General features: G+C 42.9%; 1 protein-coding gene across 1 annotated transcript in view; it reads right to left on the bottom strand.

Moving 5' to 3' along the window:
* The window catches only part of LRP5 (LDL receptor related protein 5), a 212,101-nt gene that overhangs the window by 143,995 nt on the left and 46,365 nt on the right, over window positions 1–21,741 (bottom strand). The window contains exon 2 of the mRNA XM_040328926.1: window positions 3,330–3,723. Coding sequence (XP_040184860.1) covers window positions 3,330–3,723 — 394 coding nt within the window. The remainder of the gene's footprint in view (window positions 1–3,329; window positions 3,724–21,741) is intronic.

The following is a 21,741-nucleotide window of genomic DNA, read 5'->3' as shown; positions in this document are numbered from 1 at the left end:
AACCTAAACCAGGGTGCTCTCTGCATGGGGTTTGCATGTTTTCCCTGTGCTTGTGTGGTACTCCGGTTTCCTCCCACACTCCAAAAGCAATAGAAGTTATTTATTTATTTAGTTATTATTAAAGTGGATGTCCGCGGAAAAAAAAAAAATATTAAAAGCCAGCAGCTACAAATACTGCAGCTGCTGACTTTTAATATCGGCACACTTTTAATATCAGCGCCGTCCGCAGCAGAGGACGAGCAATCGCTCGTCACTCTGCTGCCCCCCCCCCCCCGCCATCCTCGGTGAGGGAACCAGGAAGTGAAGCGCTCCAGCTTCACTGCCCGGTTCCCTGTGGCGCATGCGCAAGTCGTGCTGCGCCGTCTGACTGGCTCCCGCTGTGTTCTGGGAGCCGAGTGTTCCCAGAACACAACGGGGGGGGGACTGACGTTCTGACCGCAGTCTACCCGCAGACTGTGTGGCCGGAAGTGGGTGCAAATACCTTTAGACAGGTATCTGCACCCCCCTCCCCCTTTCTTGCAGCCGCTGCAGGCACCGCTTTGCATAATACTAGCAGGGATGACGCAGAGTGCAGTTGATATCACTCTGCCTCATCCCGCAGATAGAACTACAGAGGAGGTATATGTGGGCACTTGCTCCTACTGGGGCCACCGGCACTCTTTGATGCTGGCGCCGGCTCAGCTTTCACAAAAAAAATAAAGTAGTCCCACTAGTCATATCGGGCTGCAGTGCTCTTGATGCCATGGGGACAGAGTGTCGACAAGCCATAGGTGCGATCAACAAGTTGCCTGCCCGCGATCGACTGGTGGCTCATAATCAATGGGTTGCCGACCCGCAATCTATTTCATACAGATTTCTTCACTGCTTAGTCAAAACCTGATCACTAACTGAAGCACAACAGACCCCTAAAAAGCAGGCAGCCTCTGCACATGTTTAGCTACGGTGCAGATTGCACAGTTCCAGATTAGGAAGGCAGAGTTTTCTTTGTACAGTATGTGCATTCTAATGTCCATAACTGGCAGTCTGGAATGACAAGGACTGGAGGAATGGAAAAGAATTAGCTAAACGTATGCAGCTGCAGCTTGTTTTAAGCATTTTGTGGTCTGTTTTACAGGGATTACATGCATGCAACATGGAAATAATCACTCACAGCTCCTCCTGGTGATGAAGACATTGAGGTCCAATCATTAAAAAATTCAGGGATTCTTCACCCCACCAGCTCCTGTCATTACTGGAATTTGGCGCAGTTGTGCGTAAGCTCCGCCCATGCAGATGTGTCATTCATTTACAGGAATCAGAGAATGAAAAATCTACAATTAAACCTCTGACTCGCAATTCTCAAATGGAGCACAAGTACGGTAACATCACCTCACTTGTAGTCCATTGATAGTTCCTCCTCCAGCTCCATAAACTGAAAGTTCATACCTCGGTACGGCCCTATAGCTTGAGGAATACCCTGCAGGAGCCAAAGCTGTGCATGTGCGATTCACTGATTGCAGTTGCAATGCTTTGCAGGCTCCAATTTAATAAATAAAAAGTTACCATTTTTGTTGTTTTTTAAATCAAGACGGGCGCATTTTATTTTGCAAAAGTTTGACTATTTCTTTAAAGTACTACAATACTCACTAAAAAGGAAGCCTTGCAATACACAGCGCAAGGTCAGTTTATCTGCCCAGGGCTTCAGATTTAAACCCAGTCATCTCCTTAGTTTACTTGTTCAGAGAGATATTACGAAACATAAAAACTGTAGGTTTTTCACGTATCCAAGGCATTACGAAGATGTTTCTCACAGCAACCAGTCAGATTCAATGCCAGCTTAAAATATGAGAGAGAGCGAGAGCGAGACACACACACACACACACACACACACACACACAGAAACGAGAGAGAGAAACGGGAGAGAGAGAGAGAGAGAGAGAGAGAGAGAGAGAGACACACAGACAGAGAAGAGAGAGAGAGAGAGAGAGAGAGAGAGAGAGAGAGAGAGAGAGAGAGAGAGAGAGAGAGAGAGAGAGAGAGAGAGAGAGATAGAGATAGAGATAGAGATAGAGATAGAGATAGAGATAGAGATAGAGATAGAGATAGAGATAGAGATAGAGATAGAGATAGAGATAGAGATAGAGATAGAGATAGAGATAGAGATAGAGATAGAGAGAGATAGAGAGAGAGATAGAGAGAGAGATAGAGAGAGAGAGAGAGAGAGAGAGAGAGAGAGAGAGGTGGGGCTACACAGTACAGATTCAAAAAGCAGATCCAAACACCACAAATGAGGGGAAGTCTCTGGAATCTGGCTGTGATATTACAAAAATATTAGATGAACTGTCATAATATACTAAATATGTAAACCAAGGTGCTTCAAACGCCCTACCTAAAAGAGCACCGCTCAGGAAATAGCGATTAAGGTCTATGAGCTGAAATAGTATGACTTCTAAATAAAGAGCAGCTGCTTAAAAAACAAAACATGAATCAAAAACAGTAATATTAAAACACTCCAAGAAAACTAGAGTCCACAAAAGTACTGTAGCAGCGCTACAATCAAACCACCGTTTGATAGACTTCTATATGATATACATAAGTGATGCAGAGGAAGATAAATGTGATCGGCTGTAAAACTTTAGTCAGTGCTCCTTTCACCAAGAGATCTTCACCACGTGGGGGATATTCCCCTTTTGGGGATACAGTCACTTCCGGTTAGTCGACAGGAGTTACGCCCTGACGACTAACCGGAGTCGACTAACCGGAAGTGACGTGTGCGTTCCACGAGCCAGTGACGAACCAGGAAGTCCCTGAACGACGGGTAACACAGACGGCTTAATTTCGTTATTATGGACCCCTATATCAAGCAAATGATACTGGTGGAGAGTGCAGTGTAAAAAGGTGGATAATTATGGTGATTCAATGCACATTTGGTTCTTAATTTTGGTGAGTGCATCCCCAAAAGGGGAATATCCCCCCACATGGTGAAGATCTCTTGGTGAAAGGAGCACTGACTAAAGTTTTACAGCCAATCACATTTATCTTCCTCTGCATCACTGTTGCTTCCTATATGTATATCATATAGAAGTCTATCAAACAGTGGTTTGATTGTAGCGCTGCTAGAGTACTATTATGGACTCTAGTTTACTTGGAGTGTTTAATATTACTGTTTGTGATTAATGTCTCAATATACTGGCTGTAGAATATCTGCAATATTTACAACTTTTAAGTAGTTCACTCACTGGCTTGACTCCTAAATTTCCTTTTTAACATGCAAGTGTGCGCTAGGTAAAGCTGAACACACTTTACAGAAAACGTATGCAGAAAAAAAAAAAGAAAGAAAAAAAAGTTACCCATGAGCAGGATCCAAGGCTATGGCTCTCGGCTGATCCAGATCTTGCCAAAAGAGGACTTTTCTATATGTGCCATTGAGGTTAGCAACCTCTATCCGGTTGGTTTCAGAGTCCGTCCAATAAAGTTTCTTGCCAATCCAGTCGCAAGCCAGACCATCTGGGGACACCAAGCCAGAGATGATAACATGTTGCAAGCTCTTGCTCTGATTATATAAGATTCCCTTTATCGACTCTTCGCTGACATCTGTCCAATAAACGAGGCCTTGAGAGTAAAAAAAGTCCACGGCAGCTGCGTCTTCCAAGCCACTTACCACTACTGTGGAATCCAATTTTGTGCCCCCAGCATCCACTAATCTGACATCACGACGGTTAGCAAACAACAATAACGGAGACGCTGAAAAGATAAAAAAAAAAAAGAACATATCAGATTTGTTTAAAATCGGTCAGAATATTTTTTGCCAAGATATATCCCTTCACTTCCTGTCCTGTAGACATTTATATGAGAGGAAACCTCTAAAAATTAAGCAAATCCCCTTAGATAATTGTCACCGGAGGAGTTTTCCCACTAGAAAATCCCCCCTCTGTTCCTGTACTAGTCTAAAAATGTATTTTCCCTCATTTTCATTCCCTCTGACAATGGTAACCAGGACAGGATGTGAATCTCCCTGACAAGGACACAGGCAGCACTAGTAAAATAAAATACCGTACTTGCTGGCGTATAAGACGACCTTTTATACTTAGAAATTTGGCTCAAAAATCGGGGGTCACCTTATACGCCTGATGCATTTTTTAAAAGCCGTGCCTCCTCCTCGTGTTGTTTTTCCGTGATAGGCTCAGTGATCTGCCTATCACAGACGTTGTCTCGTCCTCAGCTTCGGACGAGAGGACGTCCGTGATAGGCGGAACACTGAACAGGCTCTGCTGGGAAACTGAGTGTTCCGCCTATCATGGAACAGCACGAGGAAGAGGCGCGGCTTTTCAAAAAATGGACGCCCGCAGTCTGACTGACTCTGCCAGGCATTAAGTAATGAATATCGGCGATGTGAGGTGAGGCAATGGCACGGTGAGGCAATGGCACAGTGAAGCAATGGCACGGTGAGGAAATGGCACAGTGAGGAAATGGCACAGTGAGGTGAGGCAATGGCACAGTGAGGTGAGGCAATGGCACGGTGAGATGAGGCAATGGCACAGTGAGATGAGGCAATGGCACAGTGAGATGAAGCAATGGCACAGTGAGATGAAGCAATGGCACAGTGAGGTGAGGCAATGGCACAGTGAGGTGAGGCAATGGCACAGTGAGGGGTCGTCTTATACGAAAATTAGGGGGTCGTCTTATACGCCCAGTCGCCTTATACGCCGACAAATACGGTATATATTTTTTTATCACTTGACCCCCCAAAAAAAAAGCTTTGCATTTCTATGCACTAAAACAGATACATGACACAAACAGTACATTTTCTATAAACCAAGTTTTTTTTGTTTTTTTAGAAATAGATTACATTACAGCAGCGCCATTTCATAAAAAGTAGTTTATAATTATAAAAAGATGTGTTTCTTGTGCCAACAGTACCCGGAGAATTTGCAAGGTATAAAATTTTTACCAGAGCCCTCCAACTCCCCCCCTTTCGACTTACCTAGGTGACCCCAGATTCCCTCCCGCCTTCCCAGACAAGTCCCCATTCAACGACTGGATTGCTAATAACCTTACCACATTAAAATCACTCACCTTCAACTCGTCATTCCTTTCTTTCTCCTTCTTACAAGATAAATACAAGCTCTCCCCTTCTCACCTCACTCAATACTCCCAAATCAAAGAGTTTTTTGAAAAATATATCTCCACTCATATCTCCCCCCCCAGCACCCTATTTGAACATGTTTGCTCCTCCCACCCTAGGGACAAAGGCTTAATATCTTCCTTCTACAACTTCCTAAACTCCTTATTTCAACCAGATAAATCAGGCCCAATGCTACGCTGGGAACTAGAACTTAATTGCTCCTTCCCAGTTGACCAGTGGTCCGTTATGATAGAAAACCTTAGAAAAAGTAATCGTGCGGCCGCCTTTAGAGAAACCCCTTTAAAGATTTTCACCAGATGGTACATGACCCCGGCTAAAATTCACTCCTTCTACCCTAATACCTCCCCAAACTGCTTCAGAGGTTGCCCCGAGGTTGGCAACTACTTCCACATCTTTTGGGAATGTAATTTATTGAAACCCATATGGCAAGAACTGGTAAATAGATTTGAAAGTATCCTCAAGAAAAAAATCTCTCTTACCCCACAAATATGTCTACTCTATTCCACGGTCCCAGATGTTCCCCCTCCATGTAACAGATTGATTCATTCATTCATCAGTGCTATACAGTGGATGATCGCCTGTAACTGGAAATCTCAAATCCTCCCATGGCCCCAAGTGTTATCTAGAATGGAATCTATCAGACTCTCAGAACGAATCCACCACACCTTATACGATAGCATGCATATTTTCTCCAACAAATGGCTATATTGGTCCATGCCCCCCTGAAAAATATCCCCACCATCTCAAAATATTTGATATGTGCACTATCCGCTTTTCCACTGGTCTGGCTGACTCTTTGCTAATTTCGTATACATGCCTTGCCTCTAATGTATTATTCTCGTCTTGATTATGTACACAAATTATTCCCCCCCCCCCCCCCTTGGCATACCTCTTCCGCTCCTACCCTCATCTCATTGTATTGCATTTCCTGTATCATTTCTTTCCCAATGCATTGTTTTGTACCATTTTACTTGTCTTCCAAATAAAACCTTTTTTGAAAACAAAACAAATTTTTTTTTTACCAGAGCCTTTGAGACGGAGGTTTTTTTGCATTCTGATTGAGTGGGGACACCTAGATGAACAACTTCCTTCCTGAGGGACATACCAAATCACAGCATGTATGAATGCTTTCTTAAAGGGGTTGGAAAGGTACAATTTTTTTCCCTAAATAGCTTCCTTTACCTTAGTGCAGTCCTCCTTCACTTACCTCATCTTTCGACTTTGCTTTTAAATGTCCTTATTTCTTCTGAGAAATCCTCACTTCCTGTTCTTCTGTCTGTAACTCTACGCAGTAATGCAAGGCTTTCTCCCTGGTGTGGAGTGTCGTGCTCGCCCCCTCCTTTGGACTACAGGAGAGTCAGGACGCTCTCTGTGTGTTAGTGGGCGTCCTGAGTCTCCTGTAGCCCAAGAGAGGGGGCGAGTACGACACTCCACACCAGGGAGAAAGCCTTGCATTACTGCGTAGAGTTACAGACAGAAGAACAGGAAGTGAGGATTTCTCAGAAGAAATGGAAGAATGAGGTAAGTGAAGGAGGACTGCATTAGGGTAAAGGAAGCTATTTAGGGGAAAAAAATTGTACCTTTACAACCCCTTTAATTCCACTAACAATTTGTTGTAAACTTCAACAATTATGGAAGTTGCACTTGGCCTAGACACAGTATTATCAAAAGTTTGTTCAGAGTGAAGCAATATCGTGTACGTCAACAAACCTTTCCGATCACTCTAGTGCACCCCCACTAAAGAGAGATGAAAGAAAATGTTTACACGTAGGAGAGGAATTTCAGAATTGGTCCGGTATAAAAGTGGTTAAAGTCCAGCAGCTAACCTTGGTGGCCAATCCTCAAGCAAACCAAATTTCATAAACAAAGTTCATTTTATTGTCTGCGATTGTATCATGGATAAAGTGCTGCGTAAACTGTTGGCGCTATATAAATCCTGAATAATAATAATAATAATAATAATGCCATGGGATCATGCTAAATCAAAGAAAGGTAAAGTGTTTGTTACCCCAACATTTCATATTCTTGATATGTGCCTGCTGTACCATGTATTTGTATGAAAAAGTATCCTGTTCTCTTTGTTTTGCTTCCTTTGTGTAAAATCCTTGGTGTTCCTGCCAGTTCCTCTGCTTTCCTATTAAAAACTGACCGTACTAAGCAGAACACACCGTGATGAGTTCTCTAGCTGTGCTGGGATCTCAGCCTGTTATTCTTCAATAAATCAAACCTGGCCTGACATGCTACCCATCTGCCTTGAGGCGATTCAGTTCCCATTTGTTAGCGCTTAATAAGTCACTCACTCACTCACTCCCCTACTCAAGATGGCCACGGCCAGAAATGCTAGGGGGTGCTTCTCAAAGTGATTTCTCAGTTTGCTTTAAATATCAAAAACAAAAAAAGTTTTAAAAAAATGTTGGCGTGTGCTGTTCAGATGCAATGTAGTTCCCCACTTTTCTTTTTTCTAAGCTTTTCTATTTTCAGTGGGGGCAAATTTAAAAGCCTCACTTCGTCTGTAGACATTGTATAAAGCATTTCTAAGCACCTGAGGAACAGGTTATTTGATAAATTCCCAACTGCATATTAGGCTTTATATAAACATGACATGGTGATCACCCAAAGCACCAATATGCCACCAAGTTTTGGGAAATAAGATCTTTACACCTTCGAAAGCCTTTTCTGATCATTACTCCTACCCCCTGTCCCAAGATATGTTTTTATAGCATGACAAGCAGATAGACAAACCTCCAGGTGGTCAGACTGGGCCTGTATAATCTACCACAGGGATCGACAAATCTCAGGCGTCAAGTCGCCATGGTGACTAGAAATGGCTTTGTGGTGCCTGGGCATTTGTCAGCCAGGTTTACGTGTCAGATCGAAGCATTCGGGCGGTTGTGCCCCCACATGAGCCCCAACTGTGTATCCTAGGCTCCGCTTGCCCATCTGCTGGCTAGGGACCGGCATAGCGGGTGCCGCTGACTTGTATGACGTCAGTTTCATAGTTAGCCAGGTTGAAAAAAGACAAGTCCATCTAGTTCAACCACAAAACAGATAAATCATACAATCCCATATATACATCCCTTCGCCCACAGTTGATCCAGAGGAAGGAGAAAATCCAGGTCCTCTTTGATAGTGGGATGTGCATTGCATTACATTCAGTGGAGCACAGAGGAGACGCACAGGGTCTTTTAGACCCCGGATTTCGCATTAAATATTTTTTTTGTCCAATATGTGATGGAAAAAAAAGTAAAAAATAAATAAAATAAAGTTACACCCAGGCACATAAAATCCCCACCACAAAATTGGAGCCCCCACATATACACATGTACAAACGTAAACGCACATGTCGGGCTGCCTACGCCTGAAAATGTTGATTGTGATACACGTTACATATCACCACGTAAGCCGGAATGAGTGCAATAATTCTAGCACCAGATCTCCTTTAGACCGCTAAACTGATGACGTAAAGGGGTCTTTCAAAGTGTCGCCTATGGAAAATATAGTGTACTGAAGTTTGTCACCATTTCACAGGCGCACACAAATTTTAGGTTTTATCTATTTACTCGGTGCAACCTCTGATTTTATATTTTTACCAAAAAATACTACCACTATTTTACTCTGTAGAGCAGGACTCAATAAAATCCCAGGCAGGTCACCATGGCGACTAGAAATTGCATCCTGGCACCTGGGCTTTTGTCAGTCAACATGAGAGAAGGGATTTTCATTGAAAATTATGCTTTATTGGTTAAACAAAAACTGGCACCTACCTTTTTTTAGCTAGCTCCTAAATTCAAAGCAAATTTGTCAAGCCCTGATCTACCACCCTCTATAGCAGGGGTGCCCAACCTTTTGAAGAGCAAGGGCCACTTAATCGACTTGGTAACCGGTCGCGGGCCACAATGAGTGGAGAGGGTGGATGGCAGCCCACTCGGCTCTATAGAGCCCACTCTACTCTCAGCACACCAAACTTGCAGGTAATAATAGTCTATGGCTCAGTGCAGGTAACCCACAGGTGCACTTCTCTGCACCTGTGGATCAGTTTGAAAGCAGCCCAGTAACCACGGCAGAGCAGATATGCCCATATATACACTGTGATTTTAGTAATAAATAGAGGTGCACCGAAATGGAAATTTCAGAACCGAAACGAAACCGAAATAAAAAAAAATGTCAAGCCGAAACCGAAAATGACATTTTTTTTTTCTTTTTTAATAATTGTATGGTAAAACACCACCCCCACCTCCTGCCCCTGCTGGGCTGTGCTGAACATGGCTGGGCTGTGCTGGACATGGCTGGGCTGGCCCCTGTGCTGTGCTGGGCTCTGCTAGACTGGACTGTCACTGCTCTATCCTCTGCCTATGGCGAGTGCACTGCACGAGCCAACGAGTGTCACTGCCAAAGTGTCCCTCCTGAGTCCTCGTGACTCGATCGGCTATTCAAAAATGGCGCCGGATGGGCTCGGGAAAGCTCGTATCCGCTCGGCCAGGCGGCGCATAAGCAGATACGTAATGGCGCCACCCGGCGCCATTTTTGAATAGCCGATCGAGTCAGGAGGACTCAAGAGGCAGTGACACTCGTTGGCTCGTGCAGAGGACGGAGCCGTGACAGCCCAGCGACCATTTTTTTTTTACGGGCACCTGATATGTATCGGCACCGATATATCGGTGCATCCCTAGTAATAAACTTACCTTTAATAACCGTAGTCTATTCTATTTTATTCCATCCCAGAGCCGGAGGTCGAGGGCCACATCAGAGGGCTCTGCGAGCCAGCTAACCAATTAACACCCTTACAATTCAGTCATAAACCCTTTAGCCACACTAAACTATATAGTACACATGGTGTGTGAAACTAAACAAAGAAGCAAGTGGACAGGTGAAAATTAAGGTGGATAATTTTTTTTTTTTATAGTAAGCGCTTTAGAACTTTTATTCTAGGAGACAAAGACAATGGTGTCATTATTGTATTCTTAGAGAATATTAGATTGAATTCTCCTCTCCGATACCTTACAAGATCATTGGGGCACACCAAAACATACATAAATAATCTCAAGGTATAGGATTTTGAACGATTTAATCTAATTAGAGATATCCAAACAAGGATGCCACAGCACCACTTCAAAGCATGCCAAGTCAAACAGCAAATTAAGCACATGACTTCTCGATGATCGGTATTGTTTACATAATCTGGTACGTGTCAGGCTGCATCAATATATAACCACGGAGGGTTCACCTCGGGATTCAAACATTTTTACATGAAATAGCCAGGCACAAAACAAAAATTCCCAAACAAGTGTCAGGCAAATGAAAATGTAAAAGAAGCAAGGCCTTGGCTGTTTTCCCAAACAAGCATGTGTAAAGGACTGAGACATCTGTAGGAAAGAAAGGTTTTCAACCATCATATGGAAGCCAGAGTATAAACGCAGGATAGAACATTGCAATCCTGACGCATGGAGAAGATTCCAAAAACAACCAACAATAGACATGAAAAAGGGAACATGTTCAGCCCAGACAAGGAGGATAAAGACGGAAGCAACACAGCACTTCTAAGCTACAACAAAACTATTTCAGTGTAACCAAACTAGATTTTCCTGAGATCAGCCTGTTACAGCTGTTACTTTATACAATGTGTCAGTCATGCTCAGCCTATCCTGTAACAGCAAGAAAAGACATACAGCTTTTAGAAGAATACATAGAACTAGTTTGTATTGTTTGGTTTTGACCAGATAAGCCTCTATACCTATACAGTGGGTGTAATGGCGCTTGCTAAAAAACAATTAATTATAATACGTGCATTAAAAAAAGGGTTCATAAAAGTGCACAACACAAAATAATAGTGCATCTAATAACACAATGCAGTGCAATGATAATGCAAGGATGATCCCAAAATAAAAATAGAACATCAAAATAAAATAAATGAATGAACTAAAATAATTTCCACGAGATGCATAAAATTCTTCATGCAATAATGTGCAAACAAGTGAGTCTTTATATGTGCTCCTCAAAAATTATAAAATATAATAAGTCCAATCGCATGCAAAAATGTCCATAGCAATTCCTGAAGTGTAAAGTGATCAAAAATCCACCGCAAACTGACAGGTGCTCCACTCCTAAGTGCCCCGGTTTCCCCCAGCCTCTCACCTCAGCTGGCTTGTATTAAAGCCTCCCAATATATCAACACAGGCAGCAGCTGCCAATTTCAGTACACCAGATATGTCACGGATCGATCACTACAAACACCAAGCTGGCAGTGTCTAGGTAGCTCTCAGCATGGATAGAGGACCCCCAGCGGTGAAAACAAAGAAAAAAATAGGCTCCATAGTGTAATAACGTAAAAACAAAGTAAATTATTTAACACTGAAAGCACTCACATGTCGTATGACAAAACGAACAGCATAAAACAAAGTATCTCGGCCGCGAGCGGGGATGACGTCACCAACGACTCTCCTCCCTCCCTTTCACGTTACGTGGCTGGACACGCCACTTAATCCGCTGTGTGATCGAGCGGTATCCTCGCTCGATTCACACAGTGCCTGTGTGCTGCCGAGCTCCGTTTCCTGCGAGGTTACGACGCACGGGGGCGGAGATCGGCGCCAAATTCAAAAAAGTAAATAAAACACATTACACACAGTATACTGTAATCTTATAGATTACAGTACTGTATGTAAAAAATACACACCCCCTTTGTCCCTAGTGGTCTGCCCAGTTTCCTACATGTACTTTTATATAATAAAAACTGTTCTTTCTGCCTGGAAACTGTAGATTGTCCATAGCAACCAAAAAGTGTCCCTTTTGTCAAAAGTGGTTTTAGACCAGCTATAAAACAGCGATAATAAATTATAATCACTTGCAGAATTGAGCGATAGTGATTTGTGGGGAAATTCGTCATCAAAAAATAAAAGTAATGACAGCGACAATTCTGCAACTGAGCAAATTTCAGTGTTTTTGATTTGATTACATTATTGAATATTTTTTATTATAATTATTTGTAATAATTATTTATAGTTATTTATTATATTATAATTTATGATTTTGTTTTTCAAATTTTATTATACCTGGGATGTCTACTAGACTCTTGTTTGCACAGATTTAAGTGAGTTATTCCTAAGAATTACAGGCCTACAATATAAAATGCCAAATTTCCTTGCAAAATAATGGTACCGCTTTCAGCACCTAAAATCTGAAATAATCATACCGCCAGGGAGGTTAATGCTTAAAAATGCTCCAGTGTAAAATCCAGGTATTCTTCCTCCACCATGGGAGCTGCAAGTGCTGCATACAGCCGGCAATAGTGAATGGCGGTACACGGCCGTACTATACACCAATGTGATGGTGCATCCATACAAACACACCTGAATGTACATACAACATTATTCCCTGAAGGCAAAAATTCTGGAAATTTATGGTAAAAGCTTATACAAATGAATGACAGGCTAAGTCTGTAGGCTGGTAATCGAACATCCGAGCGTTTACATGCCTACAGCGACAGATGAACATTTGTTTTTACAGCCCTCTGCGCCTGTATGAGTCTTCGAAGGCTGCAGAAGAAGTAGACTTGAGAGTCCATTTGATTAGGTGAAGCCAAGTCAAAGTTGAGAGCAAGGAGATATCAACAACAACAATGGGTTTCGCATGAGATTTGTACAGCTGGTGATATTAGTATCAGGCAAACGCAAATATTTGGGCCAATTACAAAAAAAAAACAAAAAAAAAAAACATATTTCTCTTAGTGAAACTAAATTTAAGCAAAGTTAGCATTAAAACTTAAACAAGCATGTCCTTGTCAGACAAGTTTTAAAGACAACAGGCTAGGGACATCGAAAATACATTTTGTTCTAACCACAAAAACAAAACACAAGTAGGCCGCTCCACTGGCACACAAGGCATAGAAACAGGGAGGCATTTTCTACAATACTGAGGTAAAGAAGGGGAGGCATGTTTTACAATACTGAGGTAAAGAAGGGGAGGCATGTTCTACAATACTGAGGTAAAGAAGGGGAGGCATGTTCTACAATACTGAGGTAAAGAAGGGGAGGCATGTTCTACAATACTGAGGTAAAGAAGGGGAGGCATGTTCTACAATACTGAGGTAAAGAAGGGGAGGCATGTTCTACAATACTGAGGTAAAGAAGGGGAGGCATGTTCTACAATACTGAGGTAAAGAAGGGGAGGCATGTTCTACAATACTGAGGTAAAGAAGGGGAGGCATGTTCTACCATACTGAGGTAAAGAAGGGCAGGCATGTTCTACAATACTGAGGTAAAGAAGGGGAGGCATGTGCTACAATACTGAGGTAAAGAAGGGGAGGCGTGTTCTACAATACTGAGGTAAAGAAGGGGAGGGGTGTTCTACAATACTGAGGTAAAGAAGGGGAGGCATGTTCTACAATACTGAGGTAAAGAAGGGGAGGCGTGTTCTACAATACTGAGGTAAAGAAGGGCAGGCATGTTCTACAATACTGAGATAAAGAAGGGCAGGCATGTGCTACAATACTGAGGTAAAGAAGGGGAGGCATGTTCTACAATACTGAGGTAAAGAAGGGTAGGGAATATGTTTTTCCCCTCATGAAATCCAACCGTAGCTGAAACTTTTCAGTTTGTCTTAGATTGGGGAAAGGATAGAACGTATTAGCACTCTTCATGCTCTCCGTGGACCCAGTTTATGATCGTGCCACACTAGAGAGCAGATTGTATGTTACCCATCAATAGAGTCCAGAATTAAATCAGTGTACCCATTAGGGAGATTTGCTTTCAAACCTATGGGGTTGATTTACTAAAACGGGAGAGTGTGAAATCTGGCGCAGCTGTGCATGGTAGCCTGTTAGCTTCTAAAGGCCCGTACACACGATCGGATAATCCGACGGGAATTGTGCGATGACAGAATGTTGTCGGATAATCCGACCGTTTGTACAGTCCATCGGACAATTGTTGTCGGATTTTCCATCAACAAATGTAGGATGGAAAAGAGTACCGATCCAAGCCCTGCGACCTAGGCTGTGCTCCCGCCCTGTAGTACTGACAGATGCAGACTCTGCGCTGATCCGTGGAAAAAAGAAATGTTCCTGGACTGCCGCACTCCAATAGGCGATTTATTGAAACAAAATTAACAAAGGATAAAATCCAAAGCTGTATAACATCCAAAAATTCATGCAACACAAGGCCGTCACACAAAAGTCCAAAGTACAAACACGCATGCTCAGAAGCAATGCTCACCATAACACAACATTAGCAGAAGTTGTCCAAAGGGTGGCGCTAAAGAGCTGAAAAATCACGTACTTTCGTGTTTGCTGGCTGACAATTCTTTGCCATTTGTATGAAATACAAGTTCACGGCCAACGCCCTTCGGACAAAAGTCAGAGGCTTTGTCTGCAGAAAATCTGATCGTGTGTATGAGGCTTAACGTCATCTTGTTAAATTAAAATGTTACTAAACCCAGGACCCTGCATTCACTATATCTGGTCTCCCACAGTACACAGAACATGGAAATGCAATTATTTTAGTAAATATAAACTGCTAAATTCCTTTTCTCATCAGCAGTATATAGCCGTTTTATAACTTCTATCAGAGTCCAGCCGGTCACTGGTAAAGCTTGGAGGAGTTATTTTTTAAATTCTATTCTATGAGGCTGCAGTACCCCTGACCCTCTGTCTGGACAGTGCTGATGTGGGGGCGTGGGGGGGGGGCAGAGAGTCGGTGAATGACAGTCTGCTCACGACCTCAACTTTTCTTAAATCAGATTGGGTTTAAAAATAAATGATTGCTTGAGCATTTAACATGTGATACCCACATCATTGTTTCGGGAATTTGTGCAGCAAAATGACAACATTTTTCCGATCATTTTCAACATAAATAAAAACATTTTTTTGATTTCTTCAGCTCATCCACATTTTATTTAAATTTTTTCCCTTTGAACAAGTCCCCTATTGCCGATTAGAAAATTGTTTGTTCTGAAAATTACTAACATGTTTGTTTACTCATTTTCAACAACATCGTCTGTCACAATGGGCACACTGATTACGTGAAAATTAAAATCGGTTTAGCTACCTTAATTTTCAGATTTTTTTTTAATCATCTATGGCCTGCTGAAATCTGCCACACTGGCATCATCACACACAATGCAGGGCTATTTACTCTGCACTGCACTTGGTGAGGACAGAGTAAGCCAAACTGATAAGAGGCATGGAGGAGCTCAGCTATGAGGAAAGATTAGAGGAACTGAATTTATTCACTCTGGAGAAGAGGAGATTAAGGGGGGATATGATCAACATGTACAAATACCTGTATATAAGGGGTCTATATAGTGAAGTTGGGGTTGAGTTATTCACTTTACGGTCAACACAATGGACAAGGGGGCACTCTTTATGTCTAGAGGAAAAGAGATTTCATCTAAAAATACGGAAAGGTTTCTTCACAGTAAAGCCCTGTACACACGGCCCAGAGTCTCGTCAGGAAAAAACGTTGTTTTTCCTAAAGAGATTCTTGGCAAGATTCTCTTGCCGGCCGAGTGTACACACACTCCATTCAAAAGAACCGCCGTTCTTGGCACGAACGCGGTGACGTCATCGAGTCTTATTTTTTTAATTAAAAAAAAGTGTAATTTTCCTCAAAAATGTGTGCTTGTAAGACCGCTGCGCAAATACGGTGTGACAGAAAGTATTGCAACCACCGCCATTTTATTCTCTAGGGTGTTAGAATTAAAAATATATATAATGTTTGGGGGTTCTAATTAGAGGGAAGGAGATGGCAGTGAAAACAGACAGGGGAAACTCCATTAGCATTGCTGGTTGTCTTGTCATATCAACGGTCACCACAAGATGGCGCCAGATCATAGACGGAAGCATAGGCCTGCAGAAGGCCGCAAAGCCGTGGCCTCAATTACCGGCCGGTGCAGCCTGACACGATCGTGTGGCACAAGGAGACACAGGATACCCCAGCTATGCCGCCCCAGGCGCCAGGTCGCTAATTCTAGTCGCAATGGCGCCCGGGATTTGTTGAACCCTGGTCTAGAGGGCCAAATAGTAGCATCTAATCCTAAGTTCCCAAGAAGGCTTTCACACTAATGTAGCGCGGTTTTTCTGCACAGTATGTGCAGCGCAGTGTACCCGAGTACACTTGCAGTGCAAAGTGGATTTGCCTTTCGGAAATAACCCCCCATGTGTATTTACTTTTTTTTTTTATAGGGCCCACTATGGGATTGATTTACTGAAGGCAAATCCACTCTGCACTACAAGTACACTTGAACCTCGGATTACGAGCATAATCCGTTCCAGGAGTATGCTCGTAATCCAAAGTACTTGCATATCAAAGCGAGTTTTCCCATTGAAGTCAATGGAAACAAAAATAATTTGTTCCGCATTGACTTCAATGGGATGCAATACCGAATGCGGCCAGGGGTGGGGGGGGGGCACGGAGCGCCAAAAAGGCCCGAGAACACTTCGGCTCGTTTCCTGCATCCCCGTACCTCAGGCCAAATGAGGTACTGCAGTCCAATGTTCGGCTTTTCTCGGCGCCTGCGCCCCCGTACCTCAGGCCAAATGAGGTACTGCATGCCTATTTAGCTTGAATTCTGCTTGTCTTGCGAGTCAACACTCGCAAACCGAGTCAGAATTTAAAAAAAAAGGTTGCTCGCAAATCAAAACGCTCTCAAACCAAGTTACTCTTAAACCGAGGTTCCACTGTACTTGGTAGTGCAGTCCCTGTAAATCTGAGGGTAAGATCTGAATTGAGGGGAGGCTCTGCTGATGTTATCATCTAATCATGTAGAAGCAAAAATGCTGTTTATTTTCCTTGCATGTCCCCCTCAGATCTACAGCGACTGCATCTCCAATTGCATTTACAATGCACTTGTAGTGCAAAGTGAATTTTCCTTTAGTAAATGAACCCCTATGTGTTACCGCAATGTCACTGTACTTTGTGCCTCCCATTTATTTGGAGTAATGGGCAACACACTTTATTTTCATTCTTTGGTTGATCTGTAGCATTCCCTCCCTATTAGTAGGGAGTTGCTGGCGGCCTCTTAGTCAGTCTTAGCCCCAGTCACATGACCTTGTCACATGGGCTGTGCAGAAAAATACACTTTGCCGACCCTCCTGAAGGCAACATTACAAAAAATTGTGACAGCTGTTTGTTTTGCCTTGTCTCCCTGGTGCTCAACATGCAATGCTCTGTCAGCACCCAATGCTGCCAACACAGCTGAAGAGGCCATGGGCCGTACAGAGAGTGCCGCCGATCTGCATGTGGCTCGCAAGCCGCACGCTTGGAACCAGGGCTTTGTACAATAAATTATCAGTGTAGAAAGGTGACTACCTAGGTGTGTTCAACTGGCTCATTTACAGAGCTAAGGATTAAGACAGCATGGTGACTAAACTCTTTACAAGAGGATTTTCTCAGTCTTTTCACTTGCACAAATATTCCTCAATGTTTTCAACTCCTCTGCAAGTAGATTACAGCATTAATGGGCATGTTGACCCATGTCTGTGCAGTTAAGTAAGGGGATAATAATATCCAGACTAGAAAGGCATATTTGTCTGTGCACATTACGGCATGAAAGGTATACAGCTTTCTAAGAAGTTGTGTCATTTAGGGGGTAGTGGAATGACATGAACATATGTAATACATCACTAAGACAACTTATCTCGGTTTAGTACTAACATACTTTGCATTGGGTGCTGACAGAGCATTGCATGTTAAGCACCAGGGAGACATGGCAACAAAATATAAGGGGGGGGGGGGGGGAAGTCGTGCACACAAAATAAATATGATAGGGGGATGCACACAAAAGAGAAGTTGGCTGCCCAGGTACGTTTTTTTTTGTTTGTTTTTTTCCCCAAAATATATTGCAATCGAGTGCATTGCTTGATTCTAAAAGCCCCATACACACTATGACCCAGATTCACAGAGAGCAAGGCGCACATTACGCCGCCGAAGAGCACACATCGTACGCCACGCCAACGTAGCGTGGAGAGGCAAGCATTGCATTCAGCCAGCCAGTGCTCCCAACGCTGCGCCAGAGTGACGTAGGTTTCGAAGGTGCACGCTGACGTAGGTGGAAGTGGGCGTGACCCCATGCAAATGATGGGCCGAGCGACAGACAGGTACGTATCACGAACTGCGCATGCGCCGTGACGTGGACGCATACACAGCACCCCCCTGCGCCTGCTCACAACCACCCTGGCACAACTGCCTAAGCCATGTCGGATCACCGCGTACGCCGTGCACATAACGTACGCCCAGCCAAACACACATCCAACGCACAATATGCCGGCTTGTGTTCCCTGGTGCAGACCTGTGCATGGCTGTTGACGGGTTGCACCTCATTTATTGTCAGATTCTGCCTTGTTGTTGCAAGGCGGGTTGTGAGTGTGTTGAATCCCGCCCTTACACACAGGCAAAACCCGCTGTTCAACACACCAAACCCATCCTGCAACACAGACAAAAGGCGCTCTTCAAGACATGGAAAAGCCTCCTGCAACAGCGAGGCACAATCTGACAAGTACGGTCTCCCTCCACTGTTTGTATAGCTTTGAATAATGCCCAAATACCATCTCCCATCTGAAAATGCCTCAGACGAGCTGTGCATGCGCCGTGTTTACATTGCGCCAGCTGATCAACATATCAGCTGGAGTGACGTTTGTTACTGTGCAGACCCATCGGGGGCATTTTTTATACAGGAGGCATTTCTCCATAGAACACCAGCAAATGTTTATCAACATTCCTCAGCACTGGGAGATAAAAGGAAACATTGCATCATTTAGTTCTGTTAGATCAAAAGTATGAACTTCGGTCTGTAAATGGCGGTCATTGCAATATTTTATGTCACACTGTATTTGCGAAGCGGTCTTTCAAACACAATATTTTTTTTAAGTAAAATTACACTTCAATGAATAAAAAAAAAACTAAACAGTAAAAGTTAGCCCAATTTTTTGTATAATGCGAAGAAGTTACGCTAAGAATCGTGATCTTTATTCTAAGGAAAAAAATAGTGATTCTCATTTTTTTCAGAATCATGCAGCTCTAATACTTGCACACATACATATACTGTACATATGCAAAAAAAGTGAGTACACCCCTTGGGAATGTTTTTCAACACGTTTGAACAGGAAAATATTATGTTTGAATAATTATTACAGATAAAAATGATATACTTGAGCAAATGCCAAATAAAATGTACATGGTGTATTCTTTTTAATGATCTAAATTAACGAAAATGCAAATCAGTCACATCAAAAAAGTACATCCCTACAATACTTTAAATCCAAGAAATTAAAATCCAATGTTCCAAATTAGAGCCTACTTATAGAGCATGCAGAAGAAACCCGACTTATTATACCTGAAATATCTAGGGTTTGATGTTCACTCAGCTACTGACGTGTGGTGTCATCATGCAAAGATCAATAGAGCTCTCTAATGCCCTCTGAAAGTTGCAAATGTTTAGAAGGCTGGCACAGGATTAAAAAACAATTGCCCAATGATTTTAAACCAATTATTACACTGTACGGAAAATCATCTACAAGTGGCATAGATTTCAAACAATCGCTAATTTGTCCAGGACTTGTTGGCCCAGCAATTTCAACACCAATTCCATTTCAAAACAACTGTTTGATGCTAAAAGAAGTGTCCATGAACTCTTGCAACAGCTAGGGTCAAATCTACAATCAGAAAGATGGCAGCACATCAACCTATATGAGAGGCGTGTTAAGGAAAAGACCTTGCTTTCAAAAAGAACATTAGAGAAAGGATTACAGTTTGCCATTGAACACATAGGCAAAGACTAGTAGGCCTTCAGCAAAAATGTGATCAAAGAATGTTGTTTGGAGACAGACAGACATGCCTGCCGCAAACTAAAGACAGTGGGCCAGATCCACATACATGTAGAATGGCGCAGCGTATCAGAGATACACTACGCCGCCGTACCTTACCTGGCGCATTTTCGAATCATCAGCGATTTCGCGCCGAAATTGGGCAGGTTGGGGGCGGGTTTCATTTAAATGAAGCGTGTCCCCGCGCCGAATGAAATGCACATGCGTCGTCAAGAAATTTCCCGCCGTGCTTTGCGCGAAATGACGTCGCAACAACAACATTTTTTGAACTTAGACGTGAGTTACGTCCATCCCTATTCACGGACGACTTACGCAAAAAAAAAAATTCACATTTCGACGCGGGAACGACGGCCATACTTAACATGGCAAGTCTATGTATAAGCCGAAAAATACTAGCTTTAAAGGGGAGTTCCACCCACAATTTCACTTTTTAAATATAAATACCCCTGTAATACACAAGCTCAATGTAGCCTAGTAATGTTAGTCTGTAAACTAAGGTCCAGTTTGTTAGGTTGTTAGAGCATTTAGTTAGTTTATAATCTAGAAATAGACAGTGGCCATCTTAAGTGTGGGCATCATGAAGCCAGACTGTATGACTTCCTGGATTTCAGCCTTGCAGATCTCACACATGCTCAGTGCTGCACAAGCGATGTAATAGGTTTCAGTCAGGTTTCCATAGCAACGGGAGTGTCAGAGGAAGTTGCCGCCCCTTCTCTATGCAAATAGGCCATTTGCAAGGACTATGGGATACATGATGCCTATCCCAGAAACCCTTGCGAATAGCCTTGTGACTTAATAGCCTAGGCTAATAAGGAGGAGGAAGTAATGAAGGAAAAATAAAGGTATTTACAAGCAACAAAATAAATAAAAATTGTCCATTCTGAACACTATGAGATTAGGGCATGCAGCACAGAGAAACATAAAAAAATGGGTGGAACTCCACTTTAACTATACGCCGGAAAAAGCAGACTACAGACGACGTTAGAAAATGCGACGGCCGCGCGTACGTTCGTGGATCGTCGTAAATCGCTAATTTGCATACCCGACACGGAAAACGCCACCCAGCGGACGCCAAAGTATTGCATCTTAGATCCGAAGGCGTACGAAGACGTACACCTGTCGGATCTAACCCAGAAGCCGTCGTATCTTGTTTTGAGGATTCAAAACAACGATACGACGTGGGAAATTTGAAGGTCCACCAGCGTATCAGTAGATACGCCGGCGTACTTTGTCTGTGGATCTGGCCCTGTATTTCAGAAGAAGCATGGTTGTGAAAATACGCAAGTTCACCTACATGCGTTGCGATTCCTCTACGAATGAGATGCGATAAAAAAAAGGGTCTTGTGCGAGTTTACAGCATTGCAAATTTAGTCACCATTGACATCAATGTAAATCGTTCTGGAATCGCATTGATGGTTCACATATGTGCGAATTCCACCACACTACTCTCCACCAAAAAAAACAGGAAATACACACGACGTTAACACCTTTAATTTACATTATGATTCCATTGGCTAGAACATCAGTCGCAGAATGTCCCACTTTGGAAATCTGCGGTAAATTCGCTATAAAATTTGCGGTAAATTCACACCTCACACAGGACAAAAAACGGAACAAATTTGCAGCGCAGCAGTGTGAACTGAGCCTAATGCCGCATACACACGACTGTTTTTCATGATGAGAAAAATGCAATTTTTTTAATTGGTCATTAAAAACAGTCGTGTGTGGGCTCCAGAGCATTTTTCTCTATGTGAAAAATTGCCACTAAAAATTTAGAACATGCTCTATTTTTTCTCGTGTGTAGGCT

The sequence above is a fragment of the Rana temporaria genome, chromosome 11, assembly GCF_905171775.1.
Source record: "Rana temporaria chromosome 11, aRanTem1.1, whole genome shotgun sequence".
Lineage (NCBI taxonomy): Eukaryota > Metazoa > Chordata > Amphibia > Anura > Ranidae > Rana > Rana temporaria.
Note: the sequence above shows the minus strand (reverse complement) of the source record. Positions and strands in the feature narration are given on the sequence as shown.